Raw genomic sequence first — 22,975 nt, 5'->3', positions numbered from 1 at the left:
CAACACATCGGTATGCTGAACTAGTAACTAATTGGCATGTTTTGTTTCCGTGACAAACCTTACTCAGGCTGTGTCGGGTGGTGGCGGGTTTAAGGACACATTTACTACTACGTGTTAAAATAGGTGTGTGTGTGGGGTGCCTACCTACAATAACCATCTACGAACACATCCTGTTGTTTACACTTACATTTGTTTACACTGTTGATTACACTTGAAACTAGATTCGAAGCTTTCGTGACTGCAGGAATTACTCTTTGGTTCTTTCGGAAAAGTCATGTAGAAAGAAATAAAATAAAATAATAATAGAATACGACGTTTCGATTGCAACACAAGCAACCATCATCAGGTACAAATGAATGAGAAAACAAACAGAGTAAACTTGGAAATATAATTCAATACAACACAGAGTCGGCTAACACAATAGTCAACACCCTACCTGGTTGATTACGTTCTTTCAAATATTGCTAAATTTGAGAGAGACAAAACATAGACACGGAGACACACAGACATACACACAAGCAGAGAGAGACTCACACAGAGACAAACAGAGAGAGACACACACATAGGCACACAGAAAGACAACGTCTCTGTGTCGAGGCTTTAAATAGAGAGGGGGGTGGGGCAGAGGGGGAGTTTAACTTAAATATTTATTTCTACGTACACTTACACTTGTATACACTGTTGTTCACACTTCCACACTTTCCTACACACATTTTTTCACCTACTTTCTCGTTTATGAATCTAGACTTCTCAATCTGAGCAGTGAACAATTTTTTCCCCAGCAAATCAGGATAGTGTGGGTTGCAGTCACTCGAGGTTGAACCAGGTTCTCAAGTGGAGTGTGCCCATGGTCTTAGCACAGTCGATGTTGATGGGGGAAATTTTTATCAAATAAACTATTTTTAATTTTACCAGAAAAGGCCCACTGAGCTGTATAGCTATTTTTCAGAAGCGACCTGGCTAAAGCGACCGATCACAAATGATAGCTCAACGAAGTGGCTTATCATGTGGAAATGTGTAGTGTCAACGATTCAGAGACAGAGTTTCTAGGAGGCACTTTCTTTAGTAACAACTCCCACGGTCTCGTCCACACACTCTCCACAGTAGCTTAGCCTCGCCTGTACACAACACTAGCCGTCTAACACTGTTGGTGCTGACTGAGATAGCCAACAACTATCCTTCGTAGCGCAATATCTAGCGGAGACGTTTAGCGACGACAACCACGACAGCGATGAGACGACAGCAACGACGAGACGAGTCCACTCCCAGAACCGGCAGCCTCAAGCCCCCGCTCTCGGCTCCCTTCTCGAACCCGCTAGCAGGTTTCAGGGGCCTCCAGATGGGGTCCTCCATGAACCTTGCCCTAGTTCCTCTGCTCTGCTAACACACCGTGCTCACGCTCACCGGCGTGTGTACTGTCTGTCCACCACAGTTGCCGCTGTTGTCCACCAGCCAGCGCTATTACACTACAAATGTATAGCAGCCAAATACTCTAAATGCAAGTTTCTTAATGTAGAGGGAAAACCCACTACTACCCTATAAACTGCTTCTTCGATTTACATTCAATATAATATTTGTCGTCGCACCTTTCAGGAACGCATCCCCAACAAAGCCGGGGTATTACTGTATGTGTGTGTATATATGTATATAAACCTTCACTTTGAAATGCAATAGATGCTTTTCGTGGGGAATATTAAGTGTCCTGGTATGGACATGGGCCTATTGAAGAGACTACAGAAGTAGCTGTGCAGTGTTACCTTCCAAGGCCGTGGCGTCCCCCTGCTTGCTGTGAGAGTAACTGAATGAACGATGCCGCGTCTCACGAGGCAATAGCAACACTCATTGAATGCAATTGATGGTGTTACATATTTAACTTCGTGAATGTCATGTTGGATGTTTACAATACTTCCTTAATTCAGCAGAGGTCAACTGTGGGAGTGATGGCTCACGAACACGCGCATGCATTATTGAGCAGTAGAGCCTGGAGTAATGTCAGTCTGTGTCTGTTGCCTACTGGATTGGTTCAATTTCCCTGCAGCATTGTCTGCTGCAGCCATAGATGTTGGCCTCGTGAGTTGATGGGAAATTCACAACTTTGAATTCACACGGCGATAAACGAAGGCTTAAAATCACGTCACGCGTGGACTTGCACGCACGATGTCTTTCTCTGTTCGCAGGCCTAGACAACTCCACCGCGGAAGCGCTGAGCAAGAGAGTGCGCCTGCTGTGCTGGGTCATGGTCGATCCGAAGAGTGCCCCGGAGAAGATCCCGCACATCAAGGCGTCATGGGCCAAGCGCTGCGATGTGGCGCTCTTCATGAGCTCCCAGGCGGATGATGTCTACGGCACCATCGGCTTGCGGACGGAAGACGCCGCGGGCCACAACCAATACTGCAGAACCGTCGACGCCTTCAAGTACGTTCACCGGCACCACCTCCACGACATTGACTGGGTGCTCAAGGCCGAAGACGACACCTTCGTCATCATTGAGAACCTGAAGCTCCTGCTATCCAATTACTCGGCGGAGCAGCCCATCTTCTTCGGGCGGAGATTCAAGTACTTTGTGAAGCAGGGCTACATGAGCGGGGGCAGTGGCTACGTGCTGAGCAGGCGGGCGGTGTCCAAGCTCGTGGAGGCCGTCGAGATGAAGGCGTGCGACGACGAGGCGAAGGCGGAAGACGTGGGCATCGCTGCATGCTTGGAAAAGATCGGGGTGGTGGCAGGGGAGTCCAGGGACCTGCTGGAGAGAGAGGCGTTCCACGGCGTGTTCCCGGAACAGCTGCTCACCAACGAGCAAGTCGGCCAGCCTTTCTGGTACAAAGACTACTCGTATCATCCGCTGAAGCTGGTGAGTCATGCACCGCGATTGTAATGGTGAATGAAAGGGTTACTGAACTCATAGCGATAATGATTGTGGATAAATCTTGTTCTTTCATACGTTGTGTTGCAGAGATAGGCAACTGACTTTTGGAATGGTAACAAAGGTCATGTATGTGTATGTATGTTGAACTTATTTTGCACCGTACGTAATCAGAGGTGCGGGGGAATGAGAAAAAATATATAAACACATTTAGCAGTTCTTAAGAAATTCGTTTTCAATCTAGATTTAAAAATGTATTGTTCCAGTGGCTTCCTAATATCGAAAGAGTTTTCCAGACGGCCACAGAAGAGGAACTGAAAACACGCGATACTGTGACCGTCTTTGTTTGATCGTTATGAAGCAATATCTTGTTTTTTAGCCACTCAACAGCGTTGGTAGTTAAGATGGTGGATCGTTTTGGTGCTGCCGCCTGATGGTTTGTTTCACTCTGCAGTAGGAGGTGGAACCGTCTTTTATTTTGCCCTTGGGAGATGAGCGAATCGGCTGTGCAATATCCAGAGTTTACGGAGCAGTGAGAGGCCAGGAAGCGGTTTGGTTGGGTTGCCCGACAAGGTCTTTGCTAACCACCTGTATGTCCCGCCATTCCGTATGCCATTGTTGTCTAAAGGTGGCACACTGATCATTTTTCCAGTCAACAGTTTGAGTTGCTGACAAGAAATGATGACGGGATTTTATTCGACCAAAAATGGTGAAAGAATTTTAGGCAACCAGAAATGGTGATGGGATTTTAGGAAACCAGAAATGGTGATGGGATTTTAGGTGACCAGAATTGGTGATGGGATTTTTGGCAACCAGAAATGGTGATGGGATTTTATGCGACCAAAAATGGTGACAGGATTTTAGGCGACCAGAAATGGTGATGGGATTTTAGGCAACCAGAAATGGTGACGGGATTTTAGACAACCAGAAATGGTGATGGGAGTTTAGGCGACCGGAAATGGCGACGGGATTTTAGGCGACCAGAAATGGTAATGGCATATTCTTGGTTCTTTCGGTAGTCACGTAGAAGCGAAACAATAAAATAATTAAAATATAAAACAATAAAATAAAATGGTAATGGAATTTTAGGCAACCAGAAATGGTGACGGGATTTTATGAGACCAGAAATGGTGACAGGCTTTTAGGCGACCAGCAATGGTTACGGGATTTTAGGCGACCGGAATTGGTGATGGGATTTTAGGCGACCTGAATTGGTGACGGGATTTTAGGCAACCAGAAATGGTGATGGGATTTTATGCGACCAAAACTGCTAACAGGATTTTAGGTGATCAGAAATGGTGACAGGCTTTTAGGCAACCAGAAATGGTGACGGGATTTTAGGTGACCAGAAATGGTGACACGATTTTAGGTGACCAGAAATGGTGATGGGATTGTAGGTAACCTGAATTGGTGATGGTATTTTATGCGACCAGAAATGGTGACGGGATTTTAGGCAACCAGAAATGGTGATGGGATTTTAGGCGACCTGAATTGTTGGCGGGATTTTAGGTGGCCTGAATTGGTTACGGGATTTTAGGTGAGCAGAAATGGTGATGGAATTTTTAGGCAACCAGAAATGGTAATGGGATTTTAGGCGACCAGAAATGGTGATGGGATTTTAGGCAACCTGAATTGGTGACCGGATTTTAGGCGACCAGAAATGGTGACAGGATTTTAGGCAACCAGAATTGGTGACGGGATTTTAGGCGACCAAAAATGGTGACGGGATTTCATGCGACTGAAGTGAGTCCAACTGAGTCGCAGACGTCGTTCTTTAGAGGCAACACTTTTATCATAACATAAACCCATTAACACAAAGGGGTAACTGCCCCTTTGTTGTATCTATGCCCTGTTTTCCGTTATTAATATTAAGAATAATTAAAAAAAAAAAATTCTCTTTTTATTATATCTGTAGTAACGCTCACGACTCGTTCACACCGGAGTTGGAGGCACACTTGTTTATTTAACACCAACGTTGTGACATACACATTTGAGGGGGTATCGGCCCCCTCACCCGTCTATCTGAGGACACACCTCTCTAGCTAACCCTAGCCTGCCTCTGAGTCCTCCACTAATGGGCTAGGGGAGGCTATCTTGGCCCGACACTGGTCAGTCGGGCCCGGTACCCAGAGTCCAGACCAGCACTGGCTCTGGCTCTGGTACCACGCCACTGGCTCGAGCCTGCGCGGTCCTGATAAGGACGGCGTACCAGGGGGAGTCCAGGGCTCTATCTCAGACGTCTTCCGCCTCCTCTTCTTTAGCTAAACATCACTCTCGAGCCCTTCGATACATTCCCCTTTTATACCCAACCCCTCCCTGAGGGGTGGGGCCCCGGGGGATCATAACGACCGAATCGACCCCCCAGGGTGTCTGGCGCGGACGTCGCAGAGGGCACCTGCTTGTGCACACATGTAGCCCCGCCTACTGTGTTTGTTTACCATAGGCTGCCATGCATAACGGGCTCTCTCTCTAACACCCCTACATCACTCCCCCCCGCATAGCATGCAGCCGTCCCGGCTGCCAACATACAAAAATTTGACAATAAAGGTGCCTTCACCCCCTGACCGCGCGTGTGCCTCACTATTTTTGAACAATAACAGGAACCAGAACAAGAACGCAACAACAAGATGAGAAACAACCCGACGCACCCCCCCCCGAATAAATACGAATTCCGTAAAAAAAACAGCCTATATACAATCAGCAGGGAACCCACCACGCACACACAACACACGGTGAACCCAACATATGTACATCCGAGGAGCGGGGAACACACCACCCACACAACACCCAATAAACACAACAGCTATGTACACTTTTTCCGGCCTCACAACAGTTTGCGCATTTTAGCGCGCGTCCTTGCAGCGGGCCCCTCGCACGGGGTAACCCCGCGTGGCGGACCATCAGGTGGCGACTGTCCGTCTTGGGGTGAGCATTTATCCGACTCCGCGTGACCCTCGGTATCCGCAGGAGGGGTGATCGGGCGTGAGCCCGTCACTCCCGATGCTCCTGAAGGTGGCACAGCCGGCAAGGCATTAGGTGAGAGCGACGGAGACGGACCCAGCGAGTCGGCCGACCCCCCACACGTTTGGCCACGCGCGTGTGAAGTGGGATTGTGTACCGCTGCGAAGGGTTTCAACCTAGAGGGGTGCACGAACCATCTCCGCTTCCCCCACTTTATGCGCACGCACTGCGGACGTAACACCTCCACCACTTCCACAGGGCCCCGCCACGGCCGCACCAGTTTAGAGGAGGTTGCCAGTGGCACCTGGGGGCAGTGCAACCATGCCTTGTCCCCCGGCTTCCACTGCAGTATGTGCGCTCGACTCAATCTGAGGCGCTCATTCGCCTTCTGACGGAGGTCAGAGTTTTGCATTGCAGCATCCCGTGCCTCGGTCAATTTGTCCAGATTAAATTTAACATGGTCAGCCAGATTAGTTTTTCCCTGCGGCACGGGGATCCGCAACTGGGCACGAACAGGCGGGTCTGGTTCTCGGCCGTACATGAGGTAAAAGGGAGAAAACCCCGTAGCTGCATGGGGTGCCATCCGGTACGCCGCCAAGACCCCCTGAATTTGTAGGTCCCAATCCGTTTGCGAGTCCGAAACTTGTTGTGATAACATGGACGAGATGGTGCGATGCAAACGTTCGACCATCCCGTCAGTTTGTGGGTGATATGGGGAGGTCCGAATTTTCTTTGTGCCCAGGAGATCGCAGACTTGTCTGAGTAGTTTACCGGAAAAATTTCTGCCCTGGTCGGTCAGCAACCTCTCCGGAGCACCTTTGTCCAGGACATAACCCTGAACAAAGGCCTCCACGATGGCTGCTGCCGACTGGTTGGCCAGAGGCCAGGCCATAGGCCAGCGTGTAAAATACTCGACACCAGTCAACAAATATCTATTCCCCCTGGGGGTGGCGGGGAATGGTCCCAAAATGTCCAGAGCGACCAGCTCGTTTATCCTGGACACTTTGATCGATTGCAAAGGCGGGTTAGACTCCCGTGCCGGCGGTTTGCGTTGTGCACATTGAGGGCATGATCCCAACAAATCCCCAACATCCCTCGTCATGCCAGGCCAATAAAAATCAAGTTGCAACAAGGCGAGAGTCTTTTGGGTCCCCAGGTGTAGGAGGCGCTCATGAGCGGCCCATACCACCCTACCCCGCAACCCAGTAGGGACCACCAGCCGATGTCGGCGTGACTTCCCGTCCCAATGCATCAGCAGACCTTGGCACATTTCCCATGCGTCGGAACCACCTCTTTTTCCCCCCGCCGCACCGCCAACGCGACGTCGCCACCCGAGGAGGGAGACATCCTCCATCTGGAGGCGCCCCCATTCAATGACGGGCAACCCCAACAGGGAATCTTTGCCCTGTTGTTCGATCGAATTAGGAACCACTGCATCGTCGTCGTTGGCGGCCGCCAAGACAGGTAGCGATGTGTCCCCTGGAGGCCTGCAACGTCCAGACCCCAGGAGGCATGCACACTCGGAGGCGGTTGGCAAGCGTGACAGAGCGTCCGCGTTGGTGTGGCGAACGCCCTTACGGTATGTGGTTTGGAAATCGTAATCCTGGAGGACCTCCAACCATCGGGACAATTGTCCCGATGGCTGTTGAACCCTCAGGGCGTACTGCAGTGCCGCATGATCTGTGCGGACGGTGAAACGCCGACCGTACAGATATGGGCGATACTGTTGGATGAAATGGACAATTGCCAACAGTTCCCTACGGGTGACACAATATCGTTGCTCCGCTGGAGACAACACCCGACTGCCGTACGCAACCACATGTTCCACGCCGTCAACCACCTGGGAGAGCACGCCCCCAATACCCGTGTTGCTCGCATCGGTGTCGAGCAAGAACGGTTTTGAAAAATCAGGGTAAATCAGGGGAGGAGCGTTTACCAAAGCATCCCGAAGGGAGCAAAAAGCAGCCTCCTCCTCCTGACCCCAGCAAAACCGAACCCCTTTAGATGTTAAAGCATGTAGGGGTTTGGCGATAGTCGCAAAATTAGCGACGAAGCGTCTATAATACGACGCAAACCCAATAAAACTCCTAACCTCTCCCACTGAGGTGGGAGTCGGCCAGGAGCTTACACACTGCGTTTTGGCGGGATCGGTAGAAATACCTGAGCGCCCCACGATGTGCCCCAAATAACGCACCGACTCGCGTAACAAATGGCATTTTTGGGGCTTAAATTTCAAATTAGCAGCCCGCATCTTTAGGAAAACCGCCCGCAACCTCTGGAGATGTTCCTCAAAAGTTTTGCCAAAGACAATGACGTCATCCAAATAAATCAGGCACGACTCCCATTGCAATCCAGCCAAAACCAATTCCATCAACCGCTGGAAAGTTGCCGGCGCTGAGTGTAAGCCCATCGGCAACCGGTTGAATTGAAACAGGCCGTGCGGAGTACGGAAAGCAGTTTTAGGCTTTGAATCATCGTCCAGAGGAAGCTGCCAGAATCCCGAAAGTAAGTCCAATGTGGAGAAGAATCGCGCTCCCGCCAAGGCGTCAAGCGATTCGTCCATCCGTGGGAGCGGGTATGCGTCGGCAACCGTAATTTTATTAAGGCGCCGAAAGTCAACGCAAAACCGCAACGAACCGTCCTGCTTCTTAACCAGGACGATCGGCGCTCCCCAAGGGCTGTTGGAGGGAGAAATTATGTCGGCGGCTAGCATGTCATCAACAGCCGATTTGACATGGTCCTTTTCGGCGGGACTCAACCGAAAAGGATTTAGGCGTATTGGCGCGCTGTCACCCGTATCAATATGGTGACGCAGCAGATGAGTGCAGCCCAAATCGTATTTATCCCGACTGAAAACGTCGGAAAATTCCCTCAGTAGTGTCTTAAGACGTTGGCGCTCTAAATTTGACAGGTCCGTCGATCCCGCGCAAAGCGCCTCGAGCCACCCTTCATCGCTGTCTGAATGTGGTCGCGGTGCAGGGGCAGCGCCGACATGACTCGCGACGGGTTCCTCACAGGGCACCGGCGTTGCGTGAGCAAGCACGGTCCCCTGTGGGACCACCACCGTCTGCGAGCCCACATTGAGGACCGCGATGAAGGGTTCTCCATCCCCTCTCACTATGGTCTGGGCCGGGAGTAAATTAGGTCCACTGACCCCGGCCCTAGACGGTCCCAGCAAAACCCCTTTAGCCCCAATGCCCTTAGCGAAGGGCCGCCGAAGTCTCAAAGGAATTAACATTTGCGCCCCCGGAGGAACGCGCACCGTTCTATCTACGAACGCCGGCACCGTCGCGAACGCCGTCCGGCTCGTAGCGGGGGATGGCAAAAACGCCATGCGTCGGCCCGATGGGAGCTCAATGCATCCCTGGTCGATTAATATCCTAATCGGCATTTTGGCCAGGAAATCCGTCCCCAGCAGGCACGGAACCGCCAGCGAGGAGGAAACAAAAATCGGCCCAGATAATTTAATATCCCCGACACAAATTTGGGCTCGAATTTGTCCGATGATGCCAAGTGAACCCCCGTTAGCAGCAAAGAATGGCACGTTAACAGGCATCAAAGGACGGCTTTGGGCAGGGAGAATGTTATAAATCAACTCCGAAATAATGGTCGCCGATGCTCCTGTATCGACCAGGATGCGCACCTCGACCCCATCGATGTGACCCACAACGGCCGACGACCCTGACGATGCGGCTACAACCCGATGGGCCAACACGGACCACTGGCTGGGTTCAATCTGAGTACCCAGAGCGGTGCGTGTTGGTGCCATGGTACGCGATATTGGCCCCCCCTTCGCTGCGGTGTTTAAGTGTGCGACGGGCGTGTGCGTGGGCCAAACGTGAGGGGTGCCGCGACTCGCCGGATTATGATGGTGGAGCTTGTGACGAGGGCCGGCGTCCCGTTGAGGTGTCGTCCTGCGCTGCCCAGGAGAGCGGCACCCCGAGGCGACGTGGCCCCGGATGCCGCAGTTGTAACAGCGTGGAAGCGCTGGTGACGACGATGGATGTTGTAGACGGCTTGAACCGGCCCGGTCCTCCCGTACTCCCGCTCCATGCTGCCGTTGATGGTCGATGGCGCAAACCTCTTCCGCCGGGAGGGTGGCTGCAGCGACGGCACGCCCGCTCGCCGCCTTGCTGGCCTTCCGTCGTTGAGAGGACAGGTTTGCGTGGAGAAGACGGGCCGCTTGGAGGGAGCACATCTCTGCATCGTCCTGTGCGACAATGACGATGTCTAAGTCGTCCGCCAGCAAAAGTATCTTCTCTGTCACCATGGCGTCGACACCCTCGTCATCCATTCGTGGAAAGGCCTCCTTCGCCAGTGCCAGGAGGCTTGTGCGGTACGCCAGGGGCGACTCCTTCGTCCCCCGCTGGCGATCGTAAAAGAGTTGGCGACAGTCCGATGGTGGACCATATACCGCCGACAGCACCTGCATCGCCTTCCGCAGCGTGGAGCGCCTCTCCTTCGAAGCCGATGTTAGAGTGGCGAGGGCGTCGCTGTCGAAAAGTGCTGGCAGCGCGCGGAGAGCCTCGGCGTCTGTCCACTGTGCCATCTCCTGGTGAGCGAGGAAGCGCCGCTGGAAGCCGCCCCAGTCGCCATCCTCGCCCACAAATTCCTTGAGTGGAGGTAGCCGCTGATGTAAGGCAGCGGCTGCAGAGGAAGAACGCACTCCCTCGTCCGCCTCACTCAACTCAGCGTCGGCACGAACCAGCGATGGCATCGCCGGTCGCACCCGTGGTGACGTTCCGCCCGTTGGTGGTGACGCGGCAGGTACTGTACTCCCGCCGTTGGACGCGATGCTTAGAGCGGCCACGCCCTCAACAGCAGCTGCAGCGATGGCGGGAGTTTCAAAATGTTGCTCCGTGGAAATGGCGGGAAGGCGCTGTGATCGTCGGCTGCCGTTGCCCCGTGGCGGTCCCGCAGCCCCCAGCTGCGTGATGGTGTCGAGCATGGCGGCTGCGGCGTACAGCAGCTCGGTCAGCTTCGCGTGCGCCTCCCTCAGCCCCTCCATCGACGGCTCCCCTTCCTCCAGCTGCTGTGGCGTGGATGCGCCCAGCCCCGGCTGGTCGATGGCATCTTCAGCCGTCTCGGGCCCTCCGACTGCAGTGGTGTCTTCTGCCTCTGGTACCCCGACTCGAGTCGTCCGGCGTGTATCCATGTTCGTACTTTGTTTCACTTCTGACGCCAGATGTAGTAACGCTCACGACTCGTTCACACCGGAGTTGGAGGCACACTTGTTTATTTAACACCAACGTTGTGACATACACATTTGAGGGGGTATCGGCCCCCTCACCCGTCTATCTGAGGACACACCTCTCTAGCTAACCCTAGCCTGCCTCTGAGTCCTCCACTAATGGGCTAGGGGAGGCTATCTTGGCCCGACACTGGTCAGTCGGGCCCGGTACCCAGAGTCCAGACCAGCACTGGCTCTGGCTCTGGTACCACGCCACTGGCTCGAGCCTGCGCGGTCCTGATAAGGACGGCGTACCAGGGGGAGTCCAGGGCTCTATCTCAGACGTCTTCCGCCTCCTCTTCTTTAGCTAAACATCACTCTCGAGCCCTTCGATACATTCCCCTTTTATACCCAACCCCTCCCTGAGGGGTGGGGCCCCGGGGGATCATAACGACCGAATCGACCCCCCAGGGTGTCTGGCGCGGACGTCGCAGAGGGCACCTGCTTGTGCACACATGTAGCCCCGCCTACTGTGTTTGTTTACCATAGGCTGCCATGCATAACGGGCTCTCTCTCTAACACCCCTACATATCTATATATACTTTTTAAATTAAATAATGAAAACAACCCACTACAAGCACACCAGGAATCTGTGAAACGGCCATTAAACTGGTAAGAAGTCAGTCACAGAAAGGTCATAGACATCCAGATGGACAAAAAGATGTATGGACTAACCTCCCAAGACATCTGGAGATGTACAGATAAGGTGCAGAGTAAATAACGGTTGAAACTTCGCGTTTTCTTAACGTTTTCCTTACCGAAAAGTAGAAACTTAACAAAGATAATTAACCAACAAACAATAATATTTTTATTATTAGTATATGTTTCCTACCTACACGACCTTCCTAAAAACTAAAGAGTACGAATTCCAGAAATCTTAAGTGGAAACATAGTTACACTTAACCTCAGGACATTAAAATATAACTCAGAATAAAACACCAATCTCTGGAGAACTAAACTTGGCGAAGCCCCAAAATAATAATGTGACGAGGATCATTACGAATATTCATTAAACATAAACGAATGATAACCACGATACTAAGACCGAAGGAACGCATAAAATATAATTCAAGAATAAATGTAACACACAGGACCACATAAATGTATTACAAACATCTCCTCAGCCACCTTTGTCTTCCAGCGGGGTCTGGCAAGCAAGGAGGGAGCAAAAAGGTCACAAGGGGGGGGGGGTTTGTGCTGACATTGTTTGTTTTCTCTCGCAAGAGACGCGAAGAGAGGAGAGGGTGCTCACGTTTTGAGTTAAACACGGCCGTCTTTGTCTCCCCGCAGCACAAACAGATGGCCCATGAATGCTTGGAGGGTTAGGAAAGGTCGCGAGGAGGGGTCGCGGGGGTGTCTGCTTCTTCTCGCTCTGTTTTTGTTTGTTTTCTCTCGCAAGAGACGCGGAGAGAGGAGAGGGTGCTCACGTTGAGTTAAACACGGCCGTCTTTGTCTCCCCGCAGCACGGACAGCAAGATTTGCACACGCGAGCAAATAACATTCCCCCACCCCTCCTTCCAGAATGGTTACACAGCTGTGTCTTTACTAATAAACACGCACACGACACACGAAACACACGGACGCAGATGTGTTCAACCCACAGAAAGATATATGACGGCCTTCAAACAACTCGGGAAGACTGAGTGGATTTTCCCAATATAAGCCAGGGAAAAATCCATTCAACTCAGATCGTCAGGGGCTCTGGCCCCCACCACAGATCTCCAGGGCTTCGGCTCCATCTCTTCTCGTCGCCGCCAACGAAGAAGCTTTTCGTCATCCAGAATGACGAGGTTCGCGGGGGTAGCGACGTGCAGCTACAAGCCGAGGTCTGCACCACCTGAGAAGAATCGCTACCCTGAGTCGCCGAGCTGCGAGTGAAGCCAACAAAGACGCCAACGTCCACCCTGCCACGAACGAAGCATCGCTCCTCGTCAGAGTGACGACCAGCGAACAACCCGCAGGAAAGGCGGAGATCACCAAGCGAGCAAAGCAGAGAGCGCGAAGCAGTGGAGAAAACCTGGTCAAACGGCTGTGAGGAGGAGGACAGCGCTGTTGAATGTGCCGTGTGTCTAATACACACCCAGATCAACCAGCATCAACCAAAACCGACTCGTCATCCCGCAGTGGAGAAAGAGAGTCAAAGTCTTCCGAGCGCCACCGAGCGCCACCGAGCACCACCGAGCGCCACCGAGCGACACCGAGCGACACCGAGCGACACCGAGCGCCACCGAGCGCCACCGAGCGCCACCGAGCGACAACGAGCGACACCGAGCGACACCGAGCGTCACCCAGCGCCACCGAGCGACACGAGCGACCGAGCATCTTCAAGGACAGCATCGTGCCAACTCGTCGTCCAGCAGTGGAGAGAGAGCGAGGGAGCAGCAGGGGCTCGCGGCGGCCACGCCCTATCCAGAGAAAACTTCTGGCCGCTGTTCGTATCCTCCCACACCACACAAGCTAACGACACAACTCCCGGCTCTAAGAATTAATTAATATTAAAAGGGGACAACGCACACACAGCACGCACACGAATAAGACTTAAAAAAAAATTGTCATTGCGTTTCAAAAAGGGTTGCCATTTCGAGGTGGTGCGTTCAATATCAACTGATCGTGCAAAGCAGTTGCTGCCGTCGAGTTACATGAATAAGAAATGTTTTAGTCATTCATTTTCGTTAACTGCATAATCATGCCAATGAAGAAGTATTTTTAGTCATTCATTTTCGTAATCGCATAATCTTGCCCATGAATTTATTGACGTATACTTGCTTTCAGATAAGAGAGTGTCATGTGCTTGTTTAGAATAAAATTGCTTAACACCAACTGTTCGAGTGCTTCTTTCCAAGTCCATGCAAAACTATCTTATTCTTGATAACTGTATCCTGTGATGAGATGTGAAAATGGAGACCTAAAATAACATAAACACACTAAGATAATCGGTAACGTTTAATCGATGAAAATCGTGTTATCCTGATTGATATAACACTGGATAAACGAAGCTGAGCCTAATTATCATAATTGCACACATTAACATAATCGCAAGCATCCGCATAAATTACTACGATTATCTCCGTGAATATCATAATTTATGCATATAATCACATGCATTATCATAATTTATGCATGTTAATACACACATTGACATAATTAATGCGATTTGCGCATTTTTCGGAAAATTATAAATTTGTATTATTTTCATCAAAATTTCATAACCCGACACATACAACATAATGGGGGCTCGTCCGGGATCTCTCGCAGACAGTGTTTTGCATGGATGAAGGAATGAATCACTACGTGTTAACTAGAATATCGTGATCGAACATTGCATGGTGATTGTAAACGGGCGTAAAACAAAAAAAAAAAACGCCCTCTGAGGTTAAAACCCAGAATAGCAGGTTGAAAAAAAAAGACAGTGGAATTAAGATAATATCGTATCAAACCGATTGCATCCTGTGATAAATGGTGTTAGAGGTACGCACTCTGAATCGGAAAAGTACAGAATAGCTCGAGTCAAACTGACCACACTCTGTGAGATAATTGTTTTATATGCACTCTGAAAGGAAAGGTCAAAGTAACTCCTGCCACTTGAGATGCTAGGATTAAGAATAATTTTTGAATGGATTACGGAATACTGGGAGCTCGTATTAAAACGTACCGACCGATCTGTTACAAAGCAGTACAGTCAGAGAGACATATGGGAAGGGAGCTGTATCGATAACATGAACACACCTCGGGGGAAACTAATTGACTGGATAAAATGTAACGAAGGCGAACACGATGTAAAAACTGCAGGAAAGGCAGGACAGGACTCATTCCTTTTCACACAGGCATACAGACAGGGATTGTGGAATGAGGAAAAATTCGGAAAGGAAACAGGAGAGAAATCGTCTCTAATAAACGAGGAAAAATGTCCTCACACCATCGTAAGGGAGGAGAAATCAGTGTTCGCGACACCAGCGAAACTCACAGACGTTGATCCACAGAATAAATATGGAAGTAACAGTAAATCACACTCTTGTGTACGTGGACAGAGTCCAAGGACTGATCGCACAAAAATTATGGATATCGAACAAAAAATCCTTGACAAAGGGAAACCCTCACAATTCGAGAGAAGGGATGGAGAGATACATATGCAAACAAAAACATGTGAGACTGACAACTTCACAGCTAGAGGGAGGCAAAATGTTGAAGTAAAGTCGACAGGACATCCTTCCCTAAGGGCAGAGGCAAAAACTGAAGGGAAATGGCAACACGAGCGACACAGCACTGAGCGATCACACAAAAAATGCACGCCACAAAAACACGCCCGACACAGCACAGATAAAAGTGACAGATTGCCTGATGATAACTTGTTTGATGATGACGCTGACGGCGATCAACTTTCGGAATACTTATTCAACAGTAAAACCCTTAAATTGATGGACTAGGCTCTAGTCAGAATTCCCGATTTTGACCCACACAATCAGACTATGGATATACACACACATATCGCAACAGTAGAAGAGGAGGCAATGATTAGAGGGCTGATGAGACGGGATGAAAAAGCGAGTTTGTTGAAACGAAGCTTACATAAAGAATCTATACCATGGGTAAATTCACTACCACACAAGGTTAGAAATGATTTTAAACAACTGAGCCTGGCAGTGATTCGGAAGTTTGGAGAATATTCGACACTCACTGAAGGGTTTTATGCTGTAAAATCGATGACCCAGGGCATGGACCAAGATCCACGTGACTACCTCGTACAATTTAAAAGAGCGTATTACGCAGGTGATGTGAATCAATACCACGAAGGAGATAAAATGTTCAAAATTATGTTTTTTGAATCCTTGAGCCCAGAGATTACAGAAAGGGTGAGAATGGTTTTGAATCCAGAAACCGCATCCTTACGCCGCATAGAGAGCAAGGCGTACATGGCATGGTTATACAGAGCTAAGAATCATAATTCGGATCCAGAACACAGGGAGAGGGATAAGGAACCCAGCCTCTCAGAGAGGAATACAAATCACCGAGCAGTCCCACAATGCAGGGAGGAGCAAACACGCACGCACCTGTGGCAAAATAAACCAGAGAGAGGTTGGCACGAGAATGACAGCGGCACAAAGCCGAACATTCAGGAGAATCGCAGAATGTGGAGGCCAAGGGCAGAACCATATCAACACCCCATGCCACGACACACACGAGGTCAAAGTTGCACACAAAGATGGCGAGATAACCATCCAGCGGGAAGGTGGCACATAGACTGCGGAGGTACGGAGGCGAACATTCAGGAGAATCGCAGAATGTGGAGACCAAGGGCAGAATCATATCAACACCCCATGCCACGACATACGCAAGGTCAAAATTACGCACAAAGATGGCGAAGTAACAATCCAGGAAAAATTTGGCACCCAAATGGGAAAAACACTGGGCCAAAAATGTACGAGAATCGCAGGAGGGAGAGGTTCAGAGCAGAACCATATCAACACCCCATCCCACGACACACGCAAGGTTCAAATTACGCACAGAGATGGCAAGATAACCACCTAGCGGGAAGGTGGTACACAGACTGCGGAGGTATGGATGCGAACATTCAGGAGAATCGCAGGATGGGAGGTCAAACACAATCGATCCAATTCCGACCAATTCCTCCACCGGCTATACCAGGAGGGAATAGAGGAATAACACAGAATGCGGTCCAAATACATGATGAACCACCCACAGTGAGCGCGAGCGAGCGGCCAACACGCGCCCCACCCGCCGAGGTTTTGTTAAACCCTGAGCTCAATGGGAAATACAAGCAGGCTGCAAGTGACAGGGCGGGCAAAAACGCGGACAGTGCTCCCGTAAATGACGCACAAATCGAATGTAAGGACAGGGCTGAATTGAAGTGTGATCGGACAGTAGATAACAGACAGCAGAGACACGCCCTGAGGAGTGCAGGCGCGAGCCTTTGAATGAAAAATATCCAAGGGAAACCAAAATTTATGCGGATCGGAGTGCTAAAATGGAGACGAATGTTCATGACATATCGGGAATGGTGTTGGAATCTTACACACTCGTAAAAACAAAGAGGACAACATTACGAGGCACAGAATTAAATCGACACACTGACTCGGCAAATGTGCATGTAATCGCAGAGAGAGCGAATGCCACGAACCAAGTGTCAAAGTGGGTTGTGTGCGCGAATTCTGATTATGTGCAGCACAATTTTTCACCACACACTCCCACGACGCGAGAGAGTGAGAGAGGAAACTACAAAAACGAACCCGAAAACCGTGATCGAATTATCAAAGTGATAAGTGGTAAACCAGGCAACATGAGGAAGGTAACGCATAAATGCGTTCGAAACCGCTACCTAGCGTTTCCCAGGATTTAACAAAAATAAAAATGAATATTCGTCGGAGTTATGATATATGAGAACCTATGTAATTGGGGATATCGATGTTTAACGTGTTAATATTTTCTTTGCTTAATTCAAATGTAACCATGTTAAGCAAAAACAAAAATGAATATTCGTCGGAGTTATGATGTATGAGAACCGATGTAACGCAATATCGATGTTTAACGTGTTGTTATTTTCTTTGCTTATTTCAAATGTAACCAGGTTAAGATCGTAATATGTGCACGCGCGTCGTAAGAAATAACCGCCGAGAGTAAGGGCGGCTGATGGATTTATAACAAAAAAAAAACAGGGCATTTACTTTGTTTAAAAATTCGCCAGTGGCCGAATCAACCACTGATAATTTTTAAAAGGGCGGATTGTTGTATCTATGCCCTGTTTTCCGTTATTAATATTAAGAATAATTAAAAAATATATATTTCTCTTTTTATTATATCTATATATACTTTTTTAATTAAATAATGAAAACAACCCACTACAAGCACACCAGGAATCTGTGAAACGGCCATTAAACTGGTAAGAAGTCGGTCACAGAAAGGTCATAGACATCCAGATGGACAAAAAGATGTATGGACTAACCTCCCAAGACATCTGGAGATGTACAGATAAGGTGCAGAGTAAATAACGGTTGAAACTTCGCGTTTTCTTAACGTTTTCCTTACCGAAAAGTAGAAACTTAACAAAGATAATTAACCAACAAACAATAATATTTTTATTATTAGTATATGTTTCCTACCTACACGACCTTCCTAAAAACTAAAGAGTACGAATTCCAGAAATCTTAAGTGGAAACATAGTTACACTTAACCTCAGGACATTAAAATATAACTCAGAATAAAACACCAATCTCTGGTGAACTAAACTTGGCGAAGCCCCAAAATAATAATGTGACGAGGATCATTACGAATATTCATTAAACATAGACGAATGATAACCACGATACTAAGACCGAAGGAACTCATAAAATATAATTCAAGAATAAATGTAACACACAGGACCACATAAATGGATTACAAACATCTCCTCAGCCACCTTTGTCTTCCAGCGGGGTCTGGCAAGCAAGGAGGGAGCAAAAATGTCACAAGGGGGGGGGTTTGTGCTGACATTGTTTGTTTTCTCTCGCAAGAGACGCGGAGAGAGGAGAGGGTGCTCACGTTTTGAGTTAAACACGGCCGTCTTTGTCTCCCCGCAGCACAAACAGATGGCCTATGAATGCTTGGAGGGTTAGGAAAGGTCGCGAGGAGGGGTCGCGGGGGTGTCTGCTTCTTCTCGCTCTGTTTTTGTTTGTTTTCTCTCGCAAGAGACGCGGAGAGAGGAGAGGGTGCTCACGTTGAGTTAAACACGGCCGTCTTTGTCTCCCCGCAGCACGGACAGCAAGATTTGCACACGCGAGCAAATAACATTCCCCACCCCTCCTTCCAGAATGGTTACACAGCTGTGTCTTTACTAATAAACACGCACACGACACACGAAACATACGGACGCAGATGTGTTCAACCCACAGAAAGATATATGACGGCCTTCAAACAACTCGGGAAGACTGAGTGGATTTTCCCAATATAAGCCAGGGAAAAATCCATTCAACTCAGATCGTCAGGGGCTCTGGCCCCCACCACAGATCTCCAGGGCTTCGGCTCCATCTCTTCTCGTCGCCGCCAACGAAGAAGCTTTTCGTCATCCAGAATGACGAGGTTCGCGGGGTAGCGACGTGCAGCTACAAGCCGAGGTCTGCACCACCTGAGAAGAATCGCTACCCTGAGTCGCCGAGCTGCGAGTGAAGCCAACAAAGACGCCAACGTCCACCCTGCCACGAACGAAGCATCGCTCCTCGTCAGAGTGACGACCAGCGAACAACCCGCAGGAAAGGCGGAGATCGCCAAGCGAGCAAAGCAGAGAGCGCGAAGCAGTGGAGAAAACCTGGTCAAACGGCTGTGAGGAGGAGGACAGCGCTGTTGAATGCGCCGTGTGACTAATACTCACCCAGATCAACCAGCATCAACCAAAACCGACTCGTCATCCCGCAGTGGAGAAAGAGAGTCAAATTCTTCCGAGCGCCACCGAGCGCCACCGAGCGCCACCGAGCGCCACCGAGCGACACCGAGCGACACCGAGCGTCACCCAGCGCCACCGAGCGACACGAGCGACCGAGCATCTTCAAGGACAGCATCGTGCCAACTCGTCGTCCAGCAGTGGAGAGAGAGCGAGGGAGCAGCAGGTGCTCGCGGCGGCCACGCCCTACCCAGAGAAAACTTCTGGCCGCTGTTCGTATCCTCCCACACCACACAAGCTAACGACACAACTCCCGGCTCTAAGAATTAATTAATATTAAAAGGGGACAACGCACACACAGCACGCACACGAATAAGACTTAAAAAAAAAATTGTCATTGCGTTTCAAAAAGGGTTGCCATTTCGAGGTGGTGCGTTCAATATCAACTGATCGTGCAAAGCAGTTGCTGCCGTCGAGTTACATGAATAAGAAATGTTTTAGTCATTCATTTTCGTTAACTGCATAATCATGCCAATGAAGAAGTATTTTTAGTCATTCATTTTCGTAATCGCATGATCTTGCCCATGAATTTATTGACGTATACTTGCTTTCGGATAAGAGAGTGTCATGTGCTTGTTTAGAATAAAATTGCTTAACACCAACTGTTCGAGTGCTTCTTTCCAAGTCCATGCAAAACTATCTTATTCTTGATAACTGTATCCTGTGATGAGATATGAAAATGGAGACCTAAAATAACATAAACACACTAAGATAATCGGTAACGTTTAATCGATGAAAATCGTGTTATCCTGATATAACACTGGATAAACGAAGCTGAGCCTAATTATCATAACTGCACACATTAACATAATCGCAAGCATCCGCATAAATTACTACGATTATATCCGTGATTATCATAATTTATGCATATAATCACATGCATTATCATAATTTATACATGTTAATACACACATTAACATAATTAATGCTATTTGCGCATTTTTCGGAAAATTATAAATTTTTATTATTTTCATCAAAATTTCATAACCCGACACATACACCTTCACCAGATACAGCCTAGGGTGGTGACCACCCAGCTAGCTACTCTATATGTAGGAGTTACAGCTACGAATGGTCAGACCCTCACTCGGGTCCCCGACCACGTGTTGATGCCTTGTAGAGCTTCCAGCTTGTAGAACGAAGAACCCTGGTCCCTCCCAGGGACCCACCTTATATCCCCCTGGGTCGTTGCCGCTCCACCCTTGGCCCCATCCACCTTCTCGAGCGTTCTAGCTCCCAATTGATCCCTCTCGAGAGCTCTCCATGGACAGGTGATCACCCCCCACTTGGGGCCCTCTCTGTGGACACTCCGGATCACGTGTCTACGGGGTCAACCAGAGTGCCATGGCCCGGGGCAACTATGCCCCTGGGCTGACACTCTCCCACTCCCCCTTGTGGGAGCCCGCACTACACTCAGCGCGCACCTAGCCCCGCTAGGGCTGGTACCACACCTGCCTACGGGGTGCACGCGATGACAGTGCATCGCACGCCATGCTGTGCTAGAGCCGGCCTCACACAGCAACCCACCTGGTGCTGTCCGCGATGGAGGGAAATCGCACGCCACGGCCCTCTCGGGCCGGCACCACAGTGACATTCCGGATGTCACTACACGACCAAAAATGTTGACAGGCTTTTAGGCAACCTAAATTGGTGACTGAATTTTAGGCGACCTGAATTGGTGATGGGATTTTAGGTGACCAGAAATGGTGACAGGATTTTAGGTGACCAGAAATGGTGATGGGATTTTAGGCGACCAGAAATGGTGATGGGATTTTAGGCAACCTGAATTGGTGATGGGATTTTAGGCGACCAGAAATGGTGACACGATTTTACGCGACCAGAAATGGTGACGGGATTTTAGGCGACCAGAAATTGTGATGGGATTTTAGGTGACCTGAATTGGTGACAGGATTTTAAACAACCAGAAATGGTGACAGGTTTTTTGGCGACCTGAATTGGTTACGGGATTTTAGGAGAGCAGAAATGGTGACGGGATTTTAGGCGAGCAGAAATTGACGGGAATTTAGGCATCCAGAAATGGTGATAGGATTTTGTGACCAGAAATGGTGACGGGATTTGAGGCGAGCTGAAATGGTCACGGGTTTTTTGGCGACCTGAATTGGTGACAGGATTTTAGGCGACCTGAATTGGTGACGGGATTTTAGGCGACCTGAATTGGTGATGGGATTTTAGGCGACCAAAAATGGTTACGGGATTTAAGGCGAGCAGAAATTGTGCTGGGATTTGAGGCAACTAGAAATGGTGATGGGATTTTAGGCAACCAGAAATGGTGATGGGATTTTAGGCAACTAGAAATGGTGATGGGATTTTATGTGACCATAAAGTGGTGACAGGATTTTAGACCACCATAAATGGTTACAGGATTTTAGGTGAGCAGAATTTGTGATGGGATTTTATGAGACCAGAAATGGTGACAGGATTTTAGGGGACCAGAAATGGTGACCGAATTTTAGGTGGCCTGAATTGGTTACGGGATTTTAGGAGAGCAGAAATGGTGACGGGATTTTAGGCAAGCAGAAATTGTGACGGGATTTTAGGCGACCTGAATTGGTGACGGGATTTGAGGCGACCTGAATTGGTGACGGGATTTGAGGCGACCTGAAATGGTGACGGGATTTGAGGCGAGCTGAAATGGTGACGGGATTTGAGGCGACCTGAATTGGTGACGGGATTTGAGGCAAGCTGAAATGGTGACAGGATTTAGGCGAGCAGAAATGGTCACGGGTTTTTTGGCGACCTGAATTGGTGACAGGATTTTAGGCAACCAGAATTGGTGACGGGATTTGAGGCGACCTGCATTGATGGGATTTTAGGCGATCAAAAATGGTGACGGGATTTTAGGCGACCAAAAATGGTTACGGGATTTAAGGCGAGCAGAAATTGTTCTGGGATTTGAGGCGACCTGAATTGGTGACGGGATTTTAGGCGACTTGAATTGGTGACAGGATTTTAAACAACCAGAAATGGTGACAGGTTTTTTGGCGACCTGAATTGGTTACGGGATTTTAGGAGAGCAGAAATGGTGACGGGATTTTAGGCGAGCAGAAATTGACGGGAATTTAGGCATCCAGAAATGGTGATAGGATTTTGTGACCAGAAATGGTGACGGGATTTGAGGCGAGCTGAAATGGTCACGGGTTTTTTGGCGACCTGAATTGGTGACAGGATTTTAGGCGACCTGAATTGGTGACGGGATTTTAGGCGACCTGAATTGGTGATGGGATTTTAGGCGACCAAAAATGGTTACGGGATTTAAGGCGAGCAGAAATTGTGCTGGGATTTGAGGCAACTAGAAATGGTGATGGGATTTTAGGCAACCAGAAATGGTGATGGGATTTTAGGCAACTAGAAATGGTGATGGGATTTTATGTGACCATAAAGTGGTGACAGGATTTTAGACCACCATAAATGGTTACAGGATTTTAGGTGAGCAGAATTTGTGATGGGATTTTATGAGACCAGAAATGTTGACAGG

At 49.2% G+C, this 22,975-nt stretch overlaps 1 protein-coding gene across 1 annotated transcript in view; it reads left to right on the top strand.

Annotated features, from left to right (window-relative positions):
• Positions 1-22,975, top strand: part of LOC144733969 (glycoprotein-N-acetylgalactosamine 3-beta-galactosyltransferase 1-A-like) — a 42,072-nt gene that overhangs the window by 617 nt on the left and 18,480 nt on the right. Inside the window, exon 2 of the mRNA XM_078615998.1 lies at positions 2,178-2,848. Coding sequence (XP_078472124.1) covers positions 2,178-2,848 — 671 coding nt within the window. The remainder of the gene's footprint in view (positions 1-2,177; positions 2,849-22,975) is intronic.

This window comes from Lampetra planeri, chromosome 49 (genome assembly GCF_965212315.1).
Source record: "Lampetra planeri chromosome 49, kcLamPlan1.2.h2, whole genome shotgun sequence".
Taxonomy (NCBI): domain Eukaryota; kingdom Metazoa; phylum Chordata; class Hyperoartia; order Petromyzontiformes; family Petromyzontidae; genus Lampetra; species Lampetra planeri.
This window is presented reverse-complemented; position numbering and strand designations above follow the sequence as displayed.